The following is a 22,708-nucleotide window of genomic DNA, read 5'->3' on the forward strand; positions in this document are numbered from 1 at the left end:
TATTCCTAAAATATTTAAAATGGTCAACTGATTGAAATTTGGATGGCTTTCAGTTGGACTTGCAGTCACAGTCAAGTAATTGCTTTTACTAAGTGCTTTTCATGGGCCAGGCACAATGCTAAGCATCTAACCTACATGTTCTTTCAGTCGTCTAAACATTGTGCAGGTGAGAAAACTAAAGCTTATAAAGTTTTACTAATTAAACCCAATTAGTAATTAACGGTGTGAAATCATGCCTGGAATTGGAACCCCAACTTCCCAGCCCTTCTGGCTCTTAACAAGTCCACCTCTCAGGCTCCGCCTTTTCCGGTTCTCACAGAAACTTGCTGGTATCAATTACGTACTGGGAAGTGGTCCCGTTCTGCCCCGCCCCTTTTCGCCCCGCCCCGCCCGGCCGGGTTCTGGGTCAGTCCGAGTGACTGCCAGGAAAAAACCACAATTCCCAGAACGCACCGCGACCAAGAGGGCCTCTCTACCGGCGTGCGCCCGCCGGCGCCATTTACGTAGCGGGGAAAGGCGGTGCGACCTGTGGTCATGGCGCTGTTCCCGGCTTTTGCGGGTGTTAGTGAGGCTCCCAATAGCGGGAGCTCCAGGAAAGGTAAGCACACAAAAGGGATGAAGAAGACACTCGGCGGGCTTAAGACGTAGTTTCTCAGCCCCAGGTCTCGGCCCTTCCTTTGGATTTCTTTAGCCGCCTGTGTCCCAGGATTCTCCGCGGCGCTGCAAGGCCTTCTGGGAAGGACCCCTGCCCTCGTCCCGGCTTCTGCGGGACTAGAGTTGTAGAGTGATGGAAGGAGAAAGACCTAGGAGAGGCCCAGGCACTGGGACCCTCATATAATTGTCTTTCTCTCAGCCTGAGTTACTTCACCTATAAAAAGGGAGTAATCCTCCGCATCTCAAGGAGACTTCTGATGCAAATGCTGGATGTTAATGCCCCATTTCTTCCCTGTTTTACTTCTGAAATGCTTATTGGGCTCTTTAAGTAGGCCTAGAGCTAGGGGATTAGAACCCAAAGCCTTAGAAACAGTTTCCAGACAGGCACAGCTGCTGGGAATAAGAACTATCATTTAATTATGGAGAGCGTACGCCATTACATACATATTTAAGCCTTAAACGTGCCCAGGAGGTCTGCATTGGTCAACATTTGGGCACAGACAGGCATACCTCGTAGAAATTGAGGGTTTGGTTCCAGACCACCGCTGTTAAGCGAGTTGTAATCTTGTTGCTGGCGGAGGGTCTAACATTTGTGAAAGTTTCAACACTTGTGAAGCGTAGTAAAGCAAGCTCAATAAAAGGGGCATGCCCGTAGTGAACTGTAATTCCAAGTTTTAAAGTAATTAGCTCTAAATCATGCACTTATGTGCTACAGTCCAGTTGTGTCGGACACCGCTTTTGTATCCTCTCAGACATAGCTCCTACACCTATTTTTGGCAATACTTACCGTAATTGTGAGTAATTTCTTATGTAATCAGTGTAGTTTTGATCGTCCTTTACTAACTGACCTCCATGTGGTCAGGGGACTGTTTGTCTATTCATTGTAGCATATGTACTTAGCCTCTAGCACAGGCCCAAAATACAGTAGGTCTTCAGTAAATTTGCTGAACGTAGAGACCAATATTAGGTACTTAAAGAAATAACAGTGCAGCCTGGCCTGTGGTGGTGCAGTGGATAAAGCTTCTACCTGGAACGCTGAGGTCGTTGGTTCAAAACCCTGGGCTTGCCTGGTCAAGGCACATATGAGAGTTGATGCTTCCTGTTGCTCCCCCCTTCTCTCTCTCTCAAAAAATCAATAAATAAAATCTAAAAGAACTTAAAAGAAATAACAGTGCAAGGTAGGATGTTATAGATGTCACAGGTGAACTACAGGAATAATGACTTCCGATGGGAGGTTCATATAGGGCTTTATTTAGGAGCTCACTAGGGATCGATCTTCAAGAAGGTAGGATTTGGACAAATAGAGATAGTGGAAGAGCATTCTTGAGCTCTCAACGGCGTGCAGGAAGGGAAGCATGAGACTTATGCAGAGAATTGCAGATAGTCCAGTTTGTCTGGAAATACAGAGGCATAAAGAGGAGTCTTGGGAAATGTGGTTGGGACTGGTGATGAGAGAGGGTAGTGACTTGAATAACAGGCAGAGGGTTTATCCTTTTATTTTGAAAGGATGAAGTGGAAAGTTTATAAGGGAGTGCTGCTCTTGTCATTTATCGTAACCACTACCTATCGGACACCTGGGTATCCAGGGTCAGGATAATGTTTGTCAAGTGCTGTTTGTAAAGAACTGTATTAAAAATTTAAGCACATTATTACTCAAAATGCAATTAATTATATTTCTTTAGTATCTGTCAGTCAATGTTCATATTTCCCAACTTGTCTCAGAAGTGGCCTTTTACAGTTGGTTTGTTCAAGTCAGGATCAAAAAAAGCTCTAACATTGCATTTTGTGGATATGTCTCAGATCTCTTTTAAATATAAAAGTTTCTTCCTCCCTTCCATTTTCCTGTGTGATTTATTTGTTGCAGAAATTGGGTCATTTGTCCCATACACATTTCCCACCAAATCCTCCTGGTATCATTTGCTATGCTTCTCTGGCCCAGTATTTCCTGTAAACTGGTAATGAGATGTAGAGAGTTAATTTGATTAAGGCATATCTTTTTTTTTAGTTGAAAATAGCTTATTGGGGTGCTCTGTATTTGGTGTCGAATCAAGTCAGGAGGTCCTGCTGTCATTTTTCCTCCGTTAGTGACGTTAAGATCCATCAGTGGATTCCTGGGTGACGTGATACATCCAATGTGAAGGTGTCTGTCAGACTTTCACCTGTTTTTGTAGCTGTTTATGATTATTGCTTAGATCCATTATTTTTTTGGGGTTACAAAATGATTATTTTCTAATTTAGCATTTCTCCCATATTAGCATCAGTTATACTATAAAGAACTTAAAAACAATTTTTTTTCCCATTGATTTGAGAGTGAGAGAAGAGGAGGGAGGGAGGGAAGGGGAAAGAAGGAGAGGCAGAGACAGAAGTATCAACTCCTTATTCCACTTAGTTGTTCCATTTGGTTGTGTACTCATTGATTGCTTCTTGTATTGTGCCCTACCTGGGGATCAAACCTATGACCTCGGTGCACTGGGATGACACTTTATCCACTGAACCACCTGGCCAGGCCATAAAGAACTTTTATCCACACTATTAGAATACCTTGCAATACAGTATGAGCCATTTTCTCTGCCTAAATATTTCTTAGGCTGAGTCCTTCTCATCCTTTACATCCTTTTTTTTATTTCTGAAGTGAGAAGCAAGGGGAGGCAAACAGACTCCCGCATGCACCTGACTGGGAGACCAGGATTCACCCGGCATGCCCACCAGGGGGTGATACTCTGCCCCTCTGTGGCGTTGCTCCACTGCAACCTGAGCTATTCTAGTGCCTGAGGCAGAGGCCATGGAGCCATCCTTAGTGCCCAGACCAACTTTGCTCCAATGGAGCCTTGGCTGTGGGAGGGGAAGAGAGAGACAGAGAGAAAGGAGAGGGGGAGGGGTGGAGAAGCAGATGGTCGCTCCACCTGTGTGCCCTGACCGGGAATTGAACCTGGGACTTCCACACGCCGGGCTAACGCTCTACCGCTGAGCCAACTGGCCAGGGCCATCATCCTTTACAATTTATATCTTAACTGAGATATTCTTCAGGCAGCTTTCTCTGATCCGCATCTAGTCTGGATTAGGCAACCCAGATATGTGTTCTCATTATACACTGTATACTTTCTTGGTCTTGGCATTTGTCACATTGCATGAGTGACTGGCAGTGTGTCCGCTCCCTTTGAGTTTGTCTTGTTGGTTGTGCAGTCCTAGCGCCTAGAACAGTGCCTGGCTGTCAGTAGAGGAAGTGCTGAATGAAAGAAAGAGACTCAGATTAAGTATTTTGTTCAAAGTTGTACAACTAATAAACAGTCCAGCCTGTATCTGAACACAGGTTTTTCTGACTCTAGAACTTGTGTTATAAACCACACATATTAGAACATATTAGCATGTTCGGGTTTTTGGTGGTTTATGCATTGCCCTTAGGATCCCTGGGTCTTTTCAAATTGTAGGTTTACTCTGGGCAAGGGCTAACTTTGCTTAGGTTTTCTTTAATCACCATCTTAAATGCAGTTATTTTAGCCGTGTTTTCTGGCGCTTTTTGTATGAATGTTTGTGCTCTCAGCTTCTTTGTCAGAAAAAAAGGCTTTTTTGATCCAGATGAAGAGCTCGGCTCATTCTTTCTAAAGGAACACCCCATCCCTAATGTATGTGCTAATTTATTTATACAATGAGTTCTAGAAATGTTTTTTGAATTATCATCCCTGGAGGTGTGGAGCTCACCAGAGTTCACTTAAAAAAAAGTAGTAATCAATGCTGTTTTATTATAATAGAATGCAGAATGGGTGTAGAACTTGTATATTTTATCCAATTGTGATTCAGAATTTGTTTATGGTTAAGTATAAGGTTACGCTTAAGCGCTGTGGGAGCCGAGATTGGGCCTGCCTTGTTCACCAGTGTACCCACAAAGCCTAGAGCTGTGCCTGGGCACACAGCGAGTGTGCAGTGTTCTGTTCTTCACGAATAAAGCTCTTTTTACAGTGAAGACAGGAAGAATTATAACAGCTGGACTTTGTGCCTACATAATGGCATGCTTTTGGCAATCTTTTCAGTTTAGTAAATTAGGTGCTAGGATACAGAATGCAAAGAGATGGTTCAGATCTTTGTTCAGAATATTTAATATGTGACAGATAGTTATGAGTCCAGTTACTTTATGCCAAGGCCTGTGCTAGGAGTTGGGAATACAGGAGTGAGTAGTCCTGGCTTTTGCCCTCATGTCGCTTTTAGTTTGGGAAGAAAGGAGTAGGGGAAGGAGGAGGGGAGCTGGAAACTTGAGTGCAAGAGTTAGAAAGCAGTTGGTGTATCTGTTTGTCTGGCAAAGTATTTTTGTTTTGTCTTTTCCTCTTTTCTGTTGCCATTCCCTATAACGAGTGAGCATTACAGTGAGCATTACTACTCTGGTCCCTACAGGGATTTGGGTTTAGAATAGAGTGGGGGAGACTGGCGTGCAGCTAATGAGGCTACAGTGTGAAAATTGCCACAGTAGCTCCACCACCCAATAGCAAGGAGACTTTTGGAGAACCAGCCCCTCGGTTGAAGTGAAGAGCAGCCCACTGGGGTAGTGGGGAGGACTGGGTGGAGAATCACAGATCCAGGTTCAGATGAGGGCCCTGGGCTGCTGCTTGGGGCCGTCAGCTGTTGCTCTGTGTAGGAGGGAGTGGTATCCCCGTCCTGCTCCAGAGAGCCTTCTCAGACCCAGCCCCTCCCTCTCAGCCCAACCAGAGGACTGTAGCTTTCTCTGTTCTGCATGCTGGACTTCTCAGAAAGATTTTGTTGAGCACTGTGTTCCTGGGCTTAAAATAAAGTTTTAAAATCTCTGGATAAGATGATCTCCAAAATTTCTCCAGGCTTAACATCCAGTGATGAGTTACTTCTAATGTCCATGCATGTTCTCTGCTAATATGTTACCAAAAAGCGAAAGAAACAAGAAGCAACTTTTTATCAGGTGAAATACCTTTTGCCCTGACACAAGGTCATTTCATTGAGATGAGGGTCACACAGCGGGGCAGTGATGATTTGAGTACAAAACTCATGAGTTTTAGTTCTTTATAAACTACTTTTCCCCCCGAGTGACCCCATATGGCAAAGCCTTAATTGCATCCGTAAAAACCCTCTCATGTGCCTTCTGAAGGGCTTTGGAGCACACACTGTTATCTTGACATTTGCGTTTCCTCACCTTCCTCCAGGCTGGCGTCACTATTGAGAATCTTAGGTAAAAATCAACTGGGAGTGTTGAGAGCATCTCTCCTTGGGTATTGTTTGTTCCATCTTCTCCCACTTTCCTCTTCCTTTGTTCATTATAGAAACCAATTGTTGTGGAAATAATTGTGATCTCAGCAAGCAACAGGAACTATTTTCACATCCCTCCTGCCAGGAAGTGGGCCCAGGGGAAGGGAGCCAGCCTCAGAAGGAAAAAGGAGACGGGAGAAGAAAGACTGTGTGCACAGTTGTTTGGCCTTTACAGGATGTGGCCTTCCAAATGACTTCATCCCTTTGGGCCTTTGCTTCCTCTTGTGTATAGTAGAGATCATAATACCTCCCACAGAGGGTTGCCGTGAGGATGAAAAGACATAAAGATGTGAAGTGCTTAACCTGATGTTGGGCCTACTATATGTAGGCCAGTGGTTTTTGGCCACTGGTCCGCTGAAAGCCACTTTTGAAAACCACTGCTGTGGGCATTTAATATAATAAATTAGCCCTCCCTTCTTTCCCTTTTTCCTAACTGCAGCCATTTCATGGGATCTTTGTCCTCAGTATATGAACATGCTCTGGCCACCCATCCTAAAACAGAACAGGACAAACAGAAAGGCCTCCTTGGGCCCCCTTGCTGCCACTGGCCCATGCTTTTATCCTCTCCTTCAGAGCTAAGCTCCCTAAAAGTTAGGAAGGAAGTAACTTAGAATTAGTTCATTGGCCTGACCAGGCGGTGGCACAGTGGATAGAGCGTTAGACTGGGATACAGAAGACCCAGGTTCGAGACCCCGAGGTCGCCAGCTTGAGCGTGGGCTCATCTGGTTTGAGCAAAAATTCACCAGCTTGGCCCCAAGGTCGCTGGCTCAAGCAAGGGGTTACTCGGTCTGCTGAAGGCCCGCGGTCAAGGCACATATGAGAAAGCAATCAATGAACAACTAAGGTGTCACAGTGCGCAACAAAAAACTGATGATTGATGCTTCTCATCTCTCCATTCCTGTCTGTCTGTCCCTGTCTATCCCTCACTCTGACTCTGACTCTGTAAAAAATAAAATAAAAATAATTTAGAATTGGTTCATTGTAGAAATTAGTGGATAAACAGAAAAAAGTGGACATTTAATCTCACCCCCCAGAGATGATCGTTGTTGACATCTTACACAGTTTTAGCATCTGTTAGAAAAGCTGACGCCTTCTGTTTTTATTTCCAAAAGGGAGTATTGTTTGTTGTAAGGAAAGGTTGATGTTAAGTTACTTAACTAAGAACATTGAAATATTCTTGTAGAGAAAAAGATCTTAATCTTCTGTGATACTGTTAAGCACGGTGGGCTTTTTTGCATGATTTTTTTTTTTAACTTCTTGGACTTGCCTAAAGCAAATTTGAGGTCATTATAACTAATGCTTCTGAAGCCTTTGTGCTCACTAGAGTTGGGTTGGAACCCTAACGCCTGTTGCCTTTGAGGCGACATGTGTTACGTGGCTTTTGCTTCAGTCGAAGCCTAAAACCGCAGAGGACTCTTCAGTCTGAAATATTGTAGAGTTCATTAAAGCCCGTTGTCCTGTGAAAGAAGCGTTTCATGGGTTCTCTTCGGCTTCTGTGCACTGTTATGGATTCTGGCCGACGTCGGCTGTGGGTTATTAGGATGTCGGCTGGTGAGGTGGATTTCCTGCCGCAGAAATTGGATTGAGCTCACACTGCTGATCTTTTCTCTTTTGCACGTGCAGAATTAGATTGGCTGAGCAACCCAAGCTTTTGTGCTGGAACCGTAACGACTGTGGGCCGAGCGACTGAAGAGGCTACAGCTCTTGTTTCTGCAGGGTCCCCGCTGACGAGGTAGTATTTTTGATGGATGGAGTTTTCATCCTTGTCCGTGCACCGCAGTGGCTTAGGTTGAACTGTGCTCCTCAGCATGTCCTGTGATAAAGGAGCTAAGTAAAACCCTGCTGTTTCCCTTCCCTCACTCTACGGCTTGTTCCTTTCTGCTATTTGCACAGCGGTGGCAACGGTGACAGGCAGCTACTGCCACTGATGAGTCCGTGAGGGAAATGGCATCATTGTGCTTGTTAAGTGACATTACTAACCTTGTTAGTAACCATTAGAATGTTGATAAATATAGAATTCAGATAGTTCTTTAGTTGCATTTTCAACATTTTTGTAAAAATAGAGCTTGGGTAATGTGGTTCTTTTTTGAGAGAGACACAGAGAGAAAGAGGAAGGGAGAGAGAGAAGTAGCATCAACTTGTAGTCGCCACTTTAGTTGTTCATTGATTGTTTCTCAAACGTGCCTCGATGCGGGGAGGGGGTGTGGGCTCCAGCCACGCCAGTGACCCCTTGCTCAAGCCAGCGGCTACAGAATGGTGATCTCACTCTCAAGCCAAATGAGCCCACGCTTAGGCTGGCAACCTCAGGGTTTAGAACCTGCGACCTCCATGTCCCATGTCAGCGCTCTATCTGCTGCGCCACCACAGGTCAGACAGCCCTTCTCTGTTTTTTTTTTTTTTTGGCTGGCCAGATAATATATCAACAGGAGGCAAGTTGACAAGGAAAAAAAATTCGTATCGTGCGTGTGGGAGCCCCACATACAGGGGATCTTGCATACTGTGTGACATCCTGAACTAGGGAGAGGTCGGGGCCTTGGGGACTTCTCAGGTCATTGCAGGGTGGTAGGAAGAGCAGACCTTGAGGAAACAGAACTTTGTCTTGCTGTATAGATAGGTCGGAAATTCATATTCTTTAGGTAGTTAAGGAAGTGGGGAGATAAATTTCTCTTGAGCTTGAAGCTAAAACTGCCTTGAGCTCAGAACAAATCTGCAAACCAGTGAGGCACATCTTGGGGTAGCTCTTCTGAACCCCCACAATAATATAGTTTAAAATCTCATGAAAACTTTGGAAAAAGCAAAATGATACACGTCTCTACCCAGCTTTAAAAGAATTTTGTAGATCATTGAATTGGGAAAGAGCTCTCTCACCAATATAGACTAGACCAGGGGTCCCCAAACTTTTTACACAGGGGGCCAGTTCACTGTCCCTCAGACTGCTGGAGGGCCGGACTATAAAAAAAACTATGAACAAATCCCTATGCACACTGCACATATCTTAAAGTAAAAAAAAAAAAAAAAAAAAAAAGGGGGGGGGGACAAATACAGTATTTAAAATAAAGAACAAGTAAATTTAAATCAACAAACTGACCAGTATTTCAATGGGAACTATGGGCCTGCTTTTGGCTAATGAGATGGTCAATGTCCGGTTCCATATTTGTCACTGCTAGCCGTAACAAGTGATGTGACGTGCTTCAGGAGCCCTGATGCGTGCGTCCCACGTCACTGGAAGTAGTACTGTACGTGAGCGACGCCGCGCTTTGCGGTGCCACCACATACAGTACTCCAGGAGCACGGTGCGGATGCATCCTGTGCTCCTCTCACCGACCACCAATGAAAGAGGTGGCCCTTCTGGAAGTGCAGCGGGGGCCGGATAAATGGCCTCAGGGGGCCGCAAGTGGCCCGCGGGCCGTAGTTTGGAGACTCCTGGACTAGACGGTCCATTAATATCATGAGCGCAGGAATCCATGTTCTCTAGAAGCAGCAGCAGAAGAATCCTTTGGCAATTGAGAATAGTTGATGCAGGAGAGGGAGGTGTTTGTAGATATTTCAGTAATGATGAAGAGCTCATTGTAACCTTTAAAAACAAGGACCAGAATTTAAGTGTGGGTGGTTTTGTGTGTGGGGCGGCATTAACATACTGGGGTAGTAGGTCTGAAAATAAGCCTTTTATAATGTTGCTTTTAAAAATATTTGATAAGCCTGACCTGTGGTGGAGCAGTGGATAAAGCGTCGACCTGGAAATGCTAAGGTCGCTGGTTCGAAACCCTGGGCTTGCCTGGTCAAGGCACATATGGGAGTTGATGCTTCCAGCTCCTCCCCCCTTCTCTCTCTCTGTCTCTCCTCTCTCTCTCTCTCTCTCTCTCTCTCTGTCTCTCCCTCTCCTCTCTAAAATGAATAAATAAAAAATAAATAAAAATTAAAAATACTTGATAAAATAATTGGTAGATTACTTTCATTTAAAAACATTGATATGAAAGCATAGGTTCAGAAGCAGTTAAAACAAGAATTTCTTCACCTAGTTTTATTTAGATCTAGCTCTTTTTTAAGATGAGTTGCAATCCAGAAAGATACTGTTTAATATCTGGGCAAATAGTAAGTGTGTGTGAGCAATTTTAGAATTTCCTATTTGTTTATTTGATTACTTGTCTACATACTGTTTTTCCTAATTCTCATCTGAAAATTCTAATGTTGATTTTCCCAAACAGGAGTCCTCTGAAATCAGAGCCTTCAGATGAAAGCGACACGAACAAAAAGCTCAGACAAACAAGCAGGAAGAAGAAGAAGGAGAAAAGGAAGAAAAGGAAGCACCAGCACCACAAGAAGACTCGGAGGAGGCGAGGTTCCCCGAGCAGCAGCGGCTCCGAGCCCGGCACCGACTCGGAGAAGGACGGGGACGGCCCTCCCAGCAGCGGCAGAGGCGGCGGGCCGGCGGCCAAGCAGCTCACGTAGGTTTCCTGTCTGCAGCACCCGGGATATTTTAAGTCTTCAGTCTTTCTCCCTTGATGACTGCCACGCTGGACATCTAAATGATTATTTAACTCCACGCAGTCAAAACGGAGTCGATAAATAATCTCACTGAAGCTGGGAAAAGTAGAGCTCTAGCATTTGGTCAGCATTGAAAGAGACGATCATTGAACAAATTAGGGCCATGATTTTATTTGAGAAATGTTAATTAGGCACAGTGACGATTGTGTCAGGGTCTGGGAGCTGGCAGAGGGGCCACGCGGTGGGCAGATGGGCGCGTGCGCGGTGAGGGGCCTTGGGGCTCTGCACCTGGAAAGAGGAAGAGAAATGGCTTCTCTTCATTGTGACACGTCTTCCTCTCAGTCACTCCCATTCCCGCCCCTCACCCCTTTGTTAAAGTTAATGATAGCCCTTAAAATACTCACTGCTTTGCCCTTCCCTATTCCGCAGTTGTGTAGCCACTGCGTTGAAGGTGTAAGTAGCTCGTGACCACAGCCTCTCCTTCCTCGGGGACTTCCTCGCTCCCGGGCGGCTGGCGCTGCTGTCTGCCCTGTGCAGGCTGCTCAAGCTGGTCCGCTGAGCGGCCGGTGGGGCACTCAGGGGTGGCCCCTCCTCTCTGCTGAGGGTGACAGCCGCCTATCCTGGGAGACACTTTGCCTGGAGGGGCACAGTCAGTATGTGGTGAAAACACTGGAATCAGTCCTCATTTAACTTGTTTTTTCTTTGTTCATACAGTCTAGAAGATAAGTGCCCATTTAAGACATACTTAAAAAAAAAATGAGTGCGATTATGCTTTCTGCAGTTCTTGAGGGATTATTTGCTGTGTCGTGTGCTTAGGGGTCCCGTGGATGTCAGTGCGAGCGCTGCCCGAGTGACTTTGGAGCCTGGCCCTGGAGTGTCCGTCCCAGGCGGACACCGCCGTCTCCCGGGGCCCCCGGTGGTCTGATCAGGGTGGGGGACCCTGCCAGTCAGCCTCAGGGTGGCTCCGGGGCGGTCTGATCAGGGTGGGGGACCCTGCCAGTCAGCCTCAGGGTGGCTCCGGGGCGGTCTGATCAGGGTGGGGGACCCTGCCGCTCAGCCTCAGTGTGGCTCCGGGGCGGTCTGATCAGGGTGGGGGACCCTGCCAGTCAGCCTCAGTGTGGCTCCGGGGTGGTCTGATCAGGGTGGGGGACCCTGCCAGTCAGCCTCAGGGTGGCTCCGGGGCGGTCTGATCAGGGTGGGGGACCCTGCCGCTCAGCCTCAGTGTGGCTCCGGGGTGGTCTGATCAGGGTGGGGGACCCTGCCGGTCAGCCTCAGGGTGGCTCCGGGGCGGGCCTGGAACCAGACTGGCTCTGGGAGGGGAACAGAGGGTCAGGCGGGAAGCCTGGATGGGACTGCATGTGTGCGGGCAGGGACCTGCTCCCCTGCTGTCCCTTGTGTCGCCTGCCTTGGCACAGGGCCTGGGCCGCAGGAACTACTGAATGCACTTCTGTTACGTGAATGAGTGCATGTGTTACTCATGTTCTTGCTTTCCTGCATGTCTTCAGTGAAGAAGGTATTGATCGTTGTATCTTCTGAACTCCCTGTTAGTTACTCATGGTTTTTTATAGCCGAGGAAAATAAGCTTTAAAGGATTTCCTGAACACGCATAGGAACCACCCTTAGAACTTGAAAGATACTTATTTTCAGGCTGTGCTTAACCACGTCAGAGGTGCTCTTTCCAGCCTCCTGATAGTTTTATGTTCCAGAGAGCATTTGTGTGTGTGTGTGTGTGTGTGTGACAGAGACAGAGGGACAGATAGGGACAGACAGACAGGGAGAGAGATGAGAAGCATCAATTCTTTGTTGCAGCTTTTTTTTTTTTTTTTGTATTTTTCTGAAGCTGGAAACGGGGAGAGACAGTCAGACAGACTCCCGCATGTGCCCAACTGGGATCCACCTGGCACGCCCCCTAGGGGGCGATGCTCTGCCCACCAGGGGGCGATGCTCTGCCCCTTCGGGGCGTTGCTCTGCCGCAACCAGAGCCACTCTAGCGCCTGGGGCAGAGGCCAAGGAGCCATCCCCAGCGCCCGTGCCATCTTTGCTCCAATGGAGCCTCGGCTGCGGGAGGGGAAGAGAGAGACAGAGAGGAAGGAGAGGGGGAGGGGTGGAGAAGCAGATGGGCGCTTCTCCTGTGTGCCCTGGCCGGGAATCGAACCTGGGACTCCTGCACGCCAGGCCGATGCTCTACCACTGAGCAAACTGGCCAGGGCCGTTGCAGCTTCTTAGTTATTCATTGATTGCTTTCTCATATGTGCCTTGACTAGGGGGCTACAGCAGAGCTAGTGACCCCTTGCTCAAGCCAGCGATCTTGGGCTCAAACCAGCGACTATGGGGTCATGTCAATGATCCCATGCTCAAGCCAGCAACCCTGCGCTTAAGCTGGTGAGCCCGCGCAAGCCGGCGACCTTGAGGCCCTGAACCCAGGTCTTCTGCGTCCTATCTGATGCCCCATCCACTGCGCCACTGCCTGGTCAGGCTCCAGATAGCATTTTTAAGTTTGTTGATATTTTGCAGACTATCCCCAATAAGGGCAGAGTAACATGTTTTTGTCTTTCTGTTTTACTTTCTTAATATTAATGTCTGTAGTCTCTTCGACTTGGAGGAATTATTTGTTTCCATATTGACAAGATATTAGTGAAGCCCTGGCTGGGTAGCTCAGTTTCGTTGGAGTGTTGTCGATATGCCAAAGCTGTGGGTTTGATTTCCGGTCAGGGCACATGAAAAAATCAGCCAGTGACGGCATGAATAAGTGGAACAACAAATCAGTGTTTCTCCCTCCCTCCTTCTCTTCCTTTCTTTCCCCCTCCCTCTCTTCCTTCCTCTCTCCCTCTTTCCTCCCTGTCTCTTTCAAAAGTCAATTTAAAAAAAACAACAGTGTACCATATTGACAAAATATTTATAATAGTGAGTTCTGATCTTTCTGTGCTGTCAGTAAAGTGGGTTCATGGGGGGTAATACAGCACATGGGTCTTTATTTCGGGGTGGTCCAGGGAGGCTGTAGCTCCTAATTGACCTTTGTTTTCGAGGATGCTGTTCTTCACCTTCAGGTGGAGGCAGGTCCCTCTTTGTGCACAGCCCAGACCACATCCTGTTCCCTGACCTCAGTGCCCAGTTGGGGAGGGAGAATGGCTGTCCCTGGCCAGTTGGCTCAGTGGTAGAGCATCGGCCTGGCGTGCAGGAGTCCCGGGTTCGATTCCTGGCCAGGGCACACAGGAGAAGCGCCCATCTGCTTCTCCACCCCTCCCCCTCTCCTTCCTCTCTGTCTCTCTCTTCCCCTCCCGCAGCCAAGGCTCCATTGGAGCAAAGTTGGCCCCGGGCGCTGAGGATGGCTCTGTGGCCTCTGCCGCAGGCGCTTAGAATGGCTCTGGTTGCAGCAGAGCAACGCTCCAGATGGGCAGAGCATCGCCCCCTGGTGGGCGTGCCGGGTGGATCCCGGTCGGGCGCATGTGGGAGTCTGTCTGACTGCCTCTTCGTTTCTGGCTTTGGAAAAATACAAAACAAAACAAAACAAAAAAAAACCTGTTTATGAATATATTGGAAATTTAGCTTATAGTAATTTAAATGGAATTCTTAAAAAAGAACACCTGTGTACCCCTCAGGTTAATTTCCCAGGTGACTTCTTTTTGGGAAAGTGCTGCTTAGTGTTGACAGTTTCTGCTCTATATCTTAAACCTTCTTCTGGAGCAGGCGTCCTCTTCTGATCTGTGTGGTGTGTGTGCATTTTATGCACTCGATTCTCTTGATGCCGTGTGGAGTTTATGTTCCATGTTTCTGCAAATGCGAAGTACGTAATCGGATGGTTTTTAAGTGCCTCTCCCTTTTTCTTCTTCTCCCTCCCCTGTCCCACAGTCCAGCAAATACCACTGCTGCTGAGATTGGACCTCGCTTCGTTTGGCTTGAGGACGTCCAGGCTCTGACAGGAGAAACCTTCCGAACGGATAAGAAACCAGATCCTGCAAACTGGGAGTATAAGTCCCTCTACCGAGGAGACATAGCGAGGTATCCATCATATGTTCCCTGATTTTCTCTGGGGGGAGTCACTTCTTTCTCTGAGCTGTCTCAGCTTTCTCAGCGCTGTCTGCTGTCTGCACCCCCCACAGCACCCCCTTACGGATTCTGCTAGGTTTTTCTCCACTGCTACGTTGTTTAGGTGTATCCTATCTCGCACTCGAAAATGGAAATTTAAACCTTGAGATCAGGATCCAGGTCAGGTTAATATTTATCCATGGTGCTTGCCACAGTGCCTGGCATAGTAGGTGTTAAGTAAATACTTATTGATTGAATGAACCTGAAAATACCTTGAAATCATTGTGACAAATTGGAACCGGCTGATCTAATCCGTATGCCATTTTAAAAGTTGCGAAAGTCTTTTATTTATCCACCCCCGGGTATGCCATTTAAAAAATGACATTAAATGGTAATGACTTTTTCACAGTGTTTTTAGCATACATCACCAGATAATCAGAAAAGTGGGTGATGGTGTTTGCTTCAGTAATGAGTTTCAACTTTTCTCCTCTCATCTGTCAATCAAAAACATTTGACTACTCATTGAACCCTTTGGGCACTGCTCTGAGACACGGTTGGGGACATAAAGAACAATACTACAGTCTCTATTCCCGACAGCTCACAGGCAGTGGAAAGGGGAGGCGGAGAATCATGGGAGAAGGGCCAGGAGACCTTGAAGGTCATTACTGTTCTTCGTAGGCTAATACCTTTTAAAGTGAATCTCGTGCCCATTACCTTGCTGCACCTCCAAATTTGAACCATATTTTCACTCATGACATTGTGCCTCACCACATAAGCAATTCCAGCTCAATTTCTATATGACTTTGCGTTACTTACTTTTCAATACGTATGTCTTATTTTGTGACAAAGACAGAGAGAGGGACAGACAGGAAGGGAGAGAGGAGAGCATCAGTTCTTCGTTGTGGCATCTTAATTGTTCATTGATTGCTTTTTCATATGTGCCTTGACGGGGTGGGGAGCTACAGCAGAGCGAGTGACCCTTGCTTAAGCCAGTGACCACGGGCTCAAGCTAGTGACCTTTGGGTTCCACCCAGCAACTATGGGGTCATGTCTGTGATCCCACACTCAAGCCGGTGACCTCGGGGGATTTGAATCTGGGTCCTCTGCGTCCCAGTCTGCGCTCTGTCCACTGCGCCACCGCCTGGTCAGGCTCAGTGTGTATTTTTATTTACATAGTGTGTACTCTGTCTCTGCTCATGGCTGAGAGGAAAGGTTTATCATACTTAAAATGTATTCATATATTTAAAAGTTACTTTACTACTCCTTAAAAGTCTTGCTTTGGGAAGTCTTAAAATACCACCGCAGGGCAGAGCCACAGATACGGTGGAAACCCAGTGAGAACGGGGAGCCCAGCACACTGACGGGGCGTGAAGCAGGTGCCCGACCCGTGCTCCTGGCCCTCGGCTGCTCCGTGAGGGCGGCACTCTCGTTCCACAAAGCGGGACAAGTGCAGGCCCTGGAGGCTCAGTCCCTTCTAGGTCACGCAGCCAGCCAGCAGCAGAGTTGGGATTCGAACCTGTTTTTCTCCGATTTCACGTGTATTGTCACTGTGCGCAGAGGAGACAGGTCCTGTGGTTGGACATTCTCTAGATTGGGACGTGGGACTGTTCTCCTGACTTGGCCGTGTACTAGCAGTGTTGTCCCAGGCAGGTCACTTGGGCTGTCCGAGCTTCCATTTCGTTTATAAATTGGGAATTTTAATGCCAGATGTGCCTTATACTCAGATATCATAAATATTTGATAGGAAGTTTTAAATTGGTGTGCACATCTTTATTATATGTGGCTTAAGTGTCTGTCGCCGATAGCTTATTGGTTGCTTGCGTAACTGTACTAGCCAATGGGGTGAAGTTGCCACGACTGAACGCAAATTGAGCGGGTCAGGGGGAAGGTGAACATTTGTTTGCATTGGCAATCATCTGTTTTACATAAAAACTACATCTTAATGTAATTTCTTTTAAGAATGCCTCCTAGAAAATACAGCACTGAAGAGGAGAGAAAAGGAGCTAAAGCTGCACAAAAACGGCTTTCTTGACAAAAAAAAAACCACTGAGCAGAGAAAGACAAGGCTTGCTTCAGTCGCAGAGCAAATGCGTCTTTCTTGGCAAAATGAGACTGATGAGCATAGAGAAACAAGGCTTGCCTCAGATGCAAGACAAAAAAGCCTGTCTTGACAAAATGAGTCCCTTGAACAAAGGCAGGAGAGAAATGCAAAAAAACGACAGAGTAATGCTGACCGAAACGCAAAAAGGATTAAAACAGTTTCAAACGGAGAAACTTTAATTTTTGAGCATTCACCTTTATTTATTGAGCTAGCGGTGGCTCTTAAGAAATGTACCGCCAGTGGTTTCCTTCATTGCACTCTACTTTAAGCAATTAAGCAAGTAGAAGGGGGAAACCCTGTAGGGCACTAAGCAAAGGGGCGTCCTCGCCGTTTGCCCTGGGTAATTCAGTTTGAATTAGCAGACACCTTTGCACAAATCATTTTAATTATAATTTATAATATCTAGAACAGTGGTCATTTCGTATGACCGCCGGGATTTCTAGTATTATATATAGGGTTGTTATTTAGAAGTCGTGAACAAAGGAAAAAATATTACAATGACCTGATCTGTGGTGGCGCAGTGGATAAAGTGTCAACCTGGAACACTGAGGTCGCTGGTTTAAAGCGCTGGGCTTGCCTGGTCAAGGCACATCCAGGAAGCAACTACTACGAGTGGATGCTTCCCGCTTCTCCCCCCTCTTTCTCTCTCTCCCTTTCTTTCTGTCTCCCCCTACCTCCAAAAGTCAATAAATAAAATCTAAAAAAAAAATGTTTAAAAAATACTACTAATGAATGGCTCTGCTAATGAATGGCCCAGCCTTAGCAAGGGAGCAGTTAGTGACAGCTTCATTAATCTGAACTGCAAAGGCACTGTGGTCAGGGGCTTAGGGCAGTGGTGTGTTTTCCTGTAATTTATTAAAGCTTAAGTGGGGTAAGACTAGGCTGGGCTCATAGACATACAGCTGTTGGCGTTCGGGTCTAGGAAGGTATTGATCCCATGGCCGTCTGAGCTGGCCAGAGGACAGTGGGGGCAGTGTGTCAGGTAGTGAATTTTCATACCTGCAGAGGGACACTGACAAGCCAAGAGCATTGAGAGGAAGGAGAGCAGACGTGTGTGGCCTGGCTGCGGGCCCATGGCAGGGCTGTGGCCCTTGTCTCTGGAGCTTTGCTGGACTGTCTTTGGAAGGGGCGTTGGCAGTGTTTTATATAACTTGGGAAGGCAGAACCAGGACGAACCAGCCGAGTGCTGGGAAGTCCGATCTGGCTCAGTGCAAAAGCAGATCTGATAGTGTGAGCACCACTACAATGTGTGCTGGAATATTGGGGTAAACAGAGGCTCGGTTCAAAAGTTACTGTGTAACAGTCAACATTGCCCGTGGGAAATTCCTTAGGACTAGTATTCAGTCAGTGAAGGTGAGCTCAGTTTTCTCCTCCCATTTTGAATGAATTGTTGGTGATGAAATGGTTAACTTCTGTTTGGGAGCCAAGTTTTATAAAACAGTAATAGTTTAAACTTACTCCCTCTTAATATCTGCGTAAGGACTCCACATACGTAAACTTTGATCATCCCAGCAATTCTGTGACGTAGGTACAGTTATTATCCCCATTTTGCAGATGAGGAAAATGAGGCACAGATTTATTTGTGTGTTTTTAAATAACTGGGTCAGGGTTGCCCAGTTAGTAAACACTGGACCTGAGTTTGGGCCCAGGCAGTCGGCACTGTGAGGGGCAGGGGAGGAAGGCATGTTAGTGCCGCCCGGCGCACTCTGGGTTCAAACTGCTGAGCGCACTCAGGGCCGAAGGGTGTGCTCGGCTTACATGGATTCTCTTCCGTGCCCTCTGCCTCTTCCTTTTCTTTTTGTCTTTCTCTCATTTCTTCTTCCCTTTGGTGGCCAAGTGCCTATTGCTGAATTCGTTTCAATTAAATGTCCATATGTTGTCATTTGCTGAGCCTCCAAAGTGGCGGGGGGCTAGGGGGTTCCAACTTCTGGAACTAGTCGACTGAAGACTAGCTGATCATTTGATAAGGGTTTTATGGAAAAACTGCCTTCATTTTGGGGGGGAATATTGAATTAAATTTAGTCCTAGGTCCTGTCCAGTTATTAAGAGTCTACAATAAGTAATAAATTGGCTACAACAATATTTTCCACCCCTTGCATTCTACCATTTTATTCTTCTTGCCTTACCATATGTCTGTTCATTCATCTATCAACCCATCTTATTTTTTGAGGCATTTCAAAGTAAGTTGCCTGCATCAGTATACTACCCCCTAAATACTTCAGCATGGGTATCATTAACTAACATCCGAGATTTATTTAATTTTTTCTTTGAATTTGAAGTTTGCGTACATTGTAATGTACGGATCTTCATTCGCTGAGTTCTGACGGCGGCCGACACCAGACCGCCCAGCCCTCCGTGGAAATACGGAGCGTCACCGTGACCCCAGAAGGTCCCTCACGCCCTTTCCAGGGAGTCCGCTCCCCTCTCCCTAGAGGCCCTGCCGTTCTAACTTCTGTCCACCTCACTCAGCTTCGTCTGTTCTCGACTTTCATGTACTGGATCTTTCCGCGTGTCCCCTTTTGTGTGGCCTCTTCCGCTCGCATTGTGTTTCTGAGTTTCACCCACGGGGTGGCGTTCTCCACGTTGTTTTTTCGTCCTTCCACTGGCGGACACATGGACTCTCTCCAGCGTTCGGCTGTGACGAATCTAGCTGCTGAGGACATTTGTGCACAGGGCTCTGTGTAGACATGTGGTTTCCTTTTAATTGGGTAAATACCTAGGAATAGAATTGCTGGGTCATAGGTTATGTCTGTGCTTAGTTTTTAAAGAAGCTGCTAGACCCTTTCCCAAAGTGATTGTGCCGGTTTATACTCCCATGTGCAGCATATGGGAGTCCTGGTTACGCCACACATTACTCACCACCAATTGGCATTGTCAGTCTTTTTAATTTTAGCTGTTTTGATGGGTATGTGATGGGTCTCTTTGTAGTTTTAACTTGCATTTCCTTGGTGACCAATGATGTCGAACACTTTTCCATGTGCTTGTTGGCCATTCATGTCTTCTTTGTGCGTCCTGTTCTGATCTTTTGCCCATTTTTAAATTGGGTTGTTTATGTAACATGCATCCACGAGAGCGCAGTTTCCCTGAGCTCTGGTGCAGATAGTCGGTAGTCATGTGTTGGTAACTCTGGGGACGCCTACATGTTCCATAAAAGCCTCTCAGAACCCAGCCTCTTCCTCTAGGGGAGAAAATAGCCAGATGTAATTTTATTTGACACACTTTGTTTCATGATTAAAAAAAAAAGGCTCTTAGAACTATGTGTTATCTTTTTAAGTAGGGACCCAGGGCAATACTGAGGAAAAGGGACTGCTCTAGGGGACAGGTCATTTAGTGTCACCTAAGGTCTCAGTGCCATTATTTAGGGCATGCTGATTTCCACCTTGCCTGTCACATAGGACTGTGATGATCAAATAACATAATGTAGGTGACAGGACTTTTAACTACAAAGCTCCAAGAAAATATAGATTGCCAGGGTATAGAAGACGGGTATAATCTTAAATTCATGAGATGTTAACGAAGGCTTGAAGTGTCAAAAGAATAAGTCAAACCGGCAACAAAGTAAATGGCTAATCCTCATATTCCTCCAAATAGGACCAATTTGAAGGTAAGGTGCATTTGAGTACATGCTGTTAACTTGCATAACAAGAGTTTAAGTCTAGTGAGCTGTCAGCTATTCAGAGCCAGTGTACAGATTCCCACAGTAACTTTCTCTCTTTTTCAATGACAAGATACAAGAGGAAAGGAGACTCCTGCCTTGGCATTAACCCAAAGAAGCAGTGTATATCCTGGGAGGGGGCTTCCACAGAAAAGAAGCATTCACACAAGCACGTTGAGCGCTATTTCACGAAGAAGAACGTGGGATTGATGAACACCGATGGGGTCGCCGTTAGCAGTAAAACTCAACCTCCCTCCTCTGAGCCAGTCTCGTTTATCCCTGTGACGGGCCCGGACGGTGCGGCCCCTCCCGTCACAAGCTGGTTGAACCCGCTGGGGATTTATGATCAGTCCACCACGCAGTGGTTACAAGGACAGGGCCCTTCAGAGCAGGAATCCAAGCAGCCAGACGTACAGCCAGACCAAGAGAGCGTGCTTCTCAAGGCCAAGGTGGAGGAGTTCAACAGGAGGGTGCGGGAGAACCCTCGGGACACCCAGCTGTGGATGGCCTTCGTTGCTTTTCAGGTGAGCTCCGCCGACCCCTCCTCTCACCTCACTGAGCACGGCAGGCCTTATTTTGGGCAGAGCAGTGGACCCTGCAGCTCTTCTTGAGCTCCTGTGAGGAACCCGGGCCCTGGGCAGGTAAAGGCGATTAGAATGGGCCCTTGCCTGAGCCTGCCCACAGCGCAGTGAGGAAGACTGGGGTGCGAAGAAGGCACGTGAACTGGGGTGCTGCCTGCGTTCCTGTGTAACTGGGGGAGGCGCGAGGGGGCGGCTTGCCCCAGACAGTAAGAAAGGGTTCCCAGGAGAAGGGGAACCCGAACAGCATTGAAAGAAGAGATGTTCCCAGGCGGGGCGTGTCCGTCCCGAGCACGTTCTGTGTGCTGGGGAAGGACAGACGGCGTGCAGAGCGCGCGGGAGCGTGGGAGGGAAGGGCAGCTCGTTGAACCACCTCGGTGGCGCTCTGTGTTCCCTTTCCAAAGCAGAGATCGTCTGAGTTCCACTTCCTACTTTTTTGAACCACTTATACTGTACGTTATATTTTGTCTCACATTTGATTATTTTAATAGTAAAGTGGACTCTTGAGAAAAGGTTTTCAAGGCATTGCATGCTAGTTACTGATAATTAAGTCTGAGTTTTAAATGACAGAGAGCAGATAGCAAAATCAGGTAAAACACACAAGATCAAATATACCGGGCCACACAGGCCCCGAGGAACCGAGTGTCCGTGAGAAGAACTTGTGATAAACTGGTTATCAGGAGAGTCTGGGCGGCAGTTGGTGTCGAGAGGTGGCCGCCCTATGGGGCTTGGGAGTGACTGGGCAAGCGGTTCCGGGGTCCAGGGGGTCCCGGTTCCGCCTGCCTTTGTAAGTGGGTGTTTTTGTCATTGAGGACGAGGTCATGAGAAGCCCCGGCCTGTACGCCATCGAGGAAGGAGGGCAGGAGAGGAGGAGGAGGTCCGTGCGGCTCCTTCTGGAGAAGAAGCTGGCCGTCCTGGAGCGCGCCGTCGAGAGCAACCCGAGCTGTGTGGACCTGAAGCTCGCCAAGCTGAGGCTCTGCACGGAGCTCTGGGAGCCCTCCACGCTGCTCAGGGAGTGGCAGAAGCTCGTGTTCTTACATCCCAACAATACAGCCCTTTGGCAGAAGTATCTTCTATTTTGCCAGAGCCAGTTTAGCACCTTCTCAGTATCGAAAATCCACAGCCTCTACGGGAAGTGCCTGAGCACCTTGTCTGCTGTGAAGGACGGCAGCGTCCTCTCCCACCCCGAGCTGCCCGGCACCGAGGAGGCCATGCTGGGTAAGCAGGTGGGGGCCAGGCCCGCTCACGCGGGAGCAACGACACCTTTGACCTTAGCTGAAAGTGCAGATTTATTGGGGGGGGGGGGTTATTTTAGAAAAGTCTTAAGTTGATAAACCTGATTGATAAGGTGATGAAATTGATTAATCAAGAAGAAACTGATTATGACTCCTTTTGACCATAACAGACTCTCCCCGCTCCAGCCTCTGAGTGGTGGTGGCGAGGGCATTAGATGCAGCAGGGTTAGCGGACAGCCCCTGGACTGGACGCTCCAGCGCCTCTACTTACCCGCTGGGGGGGCGTGGTCAGACCAGCCACCTGGGTAGGCGGTGGCCGTACCTGCTGACGCCAGTTCCAGGGTCTCAGTGGCAGTGCTGTGGGTCCTGGCAGGACATCATTGCATAGCTCTGTAGGTTATTGATCCTGTACTGTTCACACTGTCGGTGTGTCCCGACAGAGCCTGGACTATACATTCTGTCCAGTAGTGAGACATCCAGGGCAGCATGTACTGCGGGAGCTTGAGAAGATCGCTCCTGGCTTGAAGCCTGGGTTTGCCCTTCATTGGTTCTGGTTTGACCTTGGACGGCTTCCTTAGCCCGTTTGAGCTCTGTTCTCCCTCGGCAGTGACAATGTAGTACCTGCTGTCCAGGGCTAGTGTGCACGTCAGCTGACGTACAGTATGGCGAGTCCAGCCCAGTGGCCGGTGCACAGCGGCCAGTTGTTTGG

At 47.6% G+C, this 22,708-nt stretch overlaps 1 protein-coding gene across 2 annotated transcripts in view; it reads left to right on the forward strand.

Annotated features, from left to right (window-relative positions):
* Window positions 1-471: 471 nt before the first annotated feature.
* The window catches only part of NRDE2 (NRDE-2, necessary for RNA interference, domain containing), a 41,022-nt gene continuing 18,785 nt past the window's right edge, over window positions 472-22,708 (forward strand). For both annotated transcript variants that reach the window (XR_010746300.1, XM_066344189.1), the window contains exons 1-6: window positions 472-598; window positions 7,543-7,651; window positions 10,125-10,364; window positions 14,254-14,403; window positions 20,260-20,710; window positions 21,577-21,982. Coding sequence is in view for 1 of the 2 variants with exons in the window: in XM_066344189.1 (XP_066200286.1) it covers window positions 535-598; window positions 7,543-7,651; window positions 10,125-10,364; window positions 14,254-14,403; window positions 20,260-20,710; window positions 21,577-21,982 (1,420 nt within the window). In the remaining variant the exon portion in view is untranslated. The remainder of the gene's footprint in view (window positions 599-7,542; window positions 7,652-10,124; window positions 10,365-14,253; window positions 14,404-20,259; window positions 20,711-21,576; window positions 21,983-22,708) is intronic.

This window comes from Saccopteryx leptura, chromosome 6 (genome assembly GCF_036850995.1).
Source record: "Saccopteryx leptura isolate mSacLep1 chromosome 6, mSacLep1_pri_phased_curated, whole genome shotgun sequence".
NCBI lineage: Eukaryota > Metazoa > Chordata > Mammalia > Chiroptera > Emballonuridae > Saccopteryx > Saccopteryx leptura.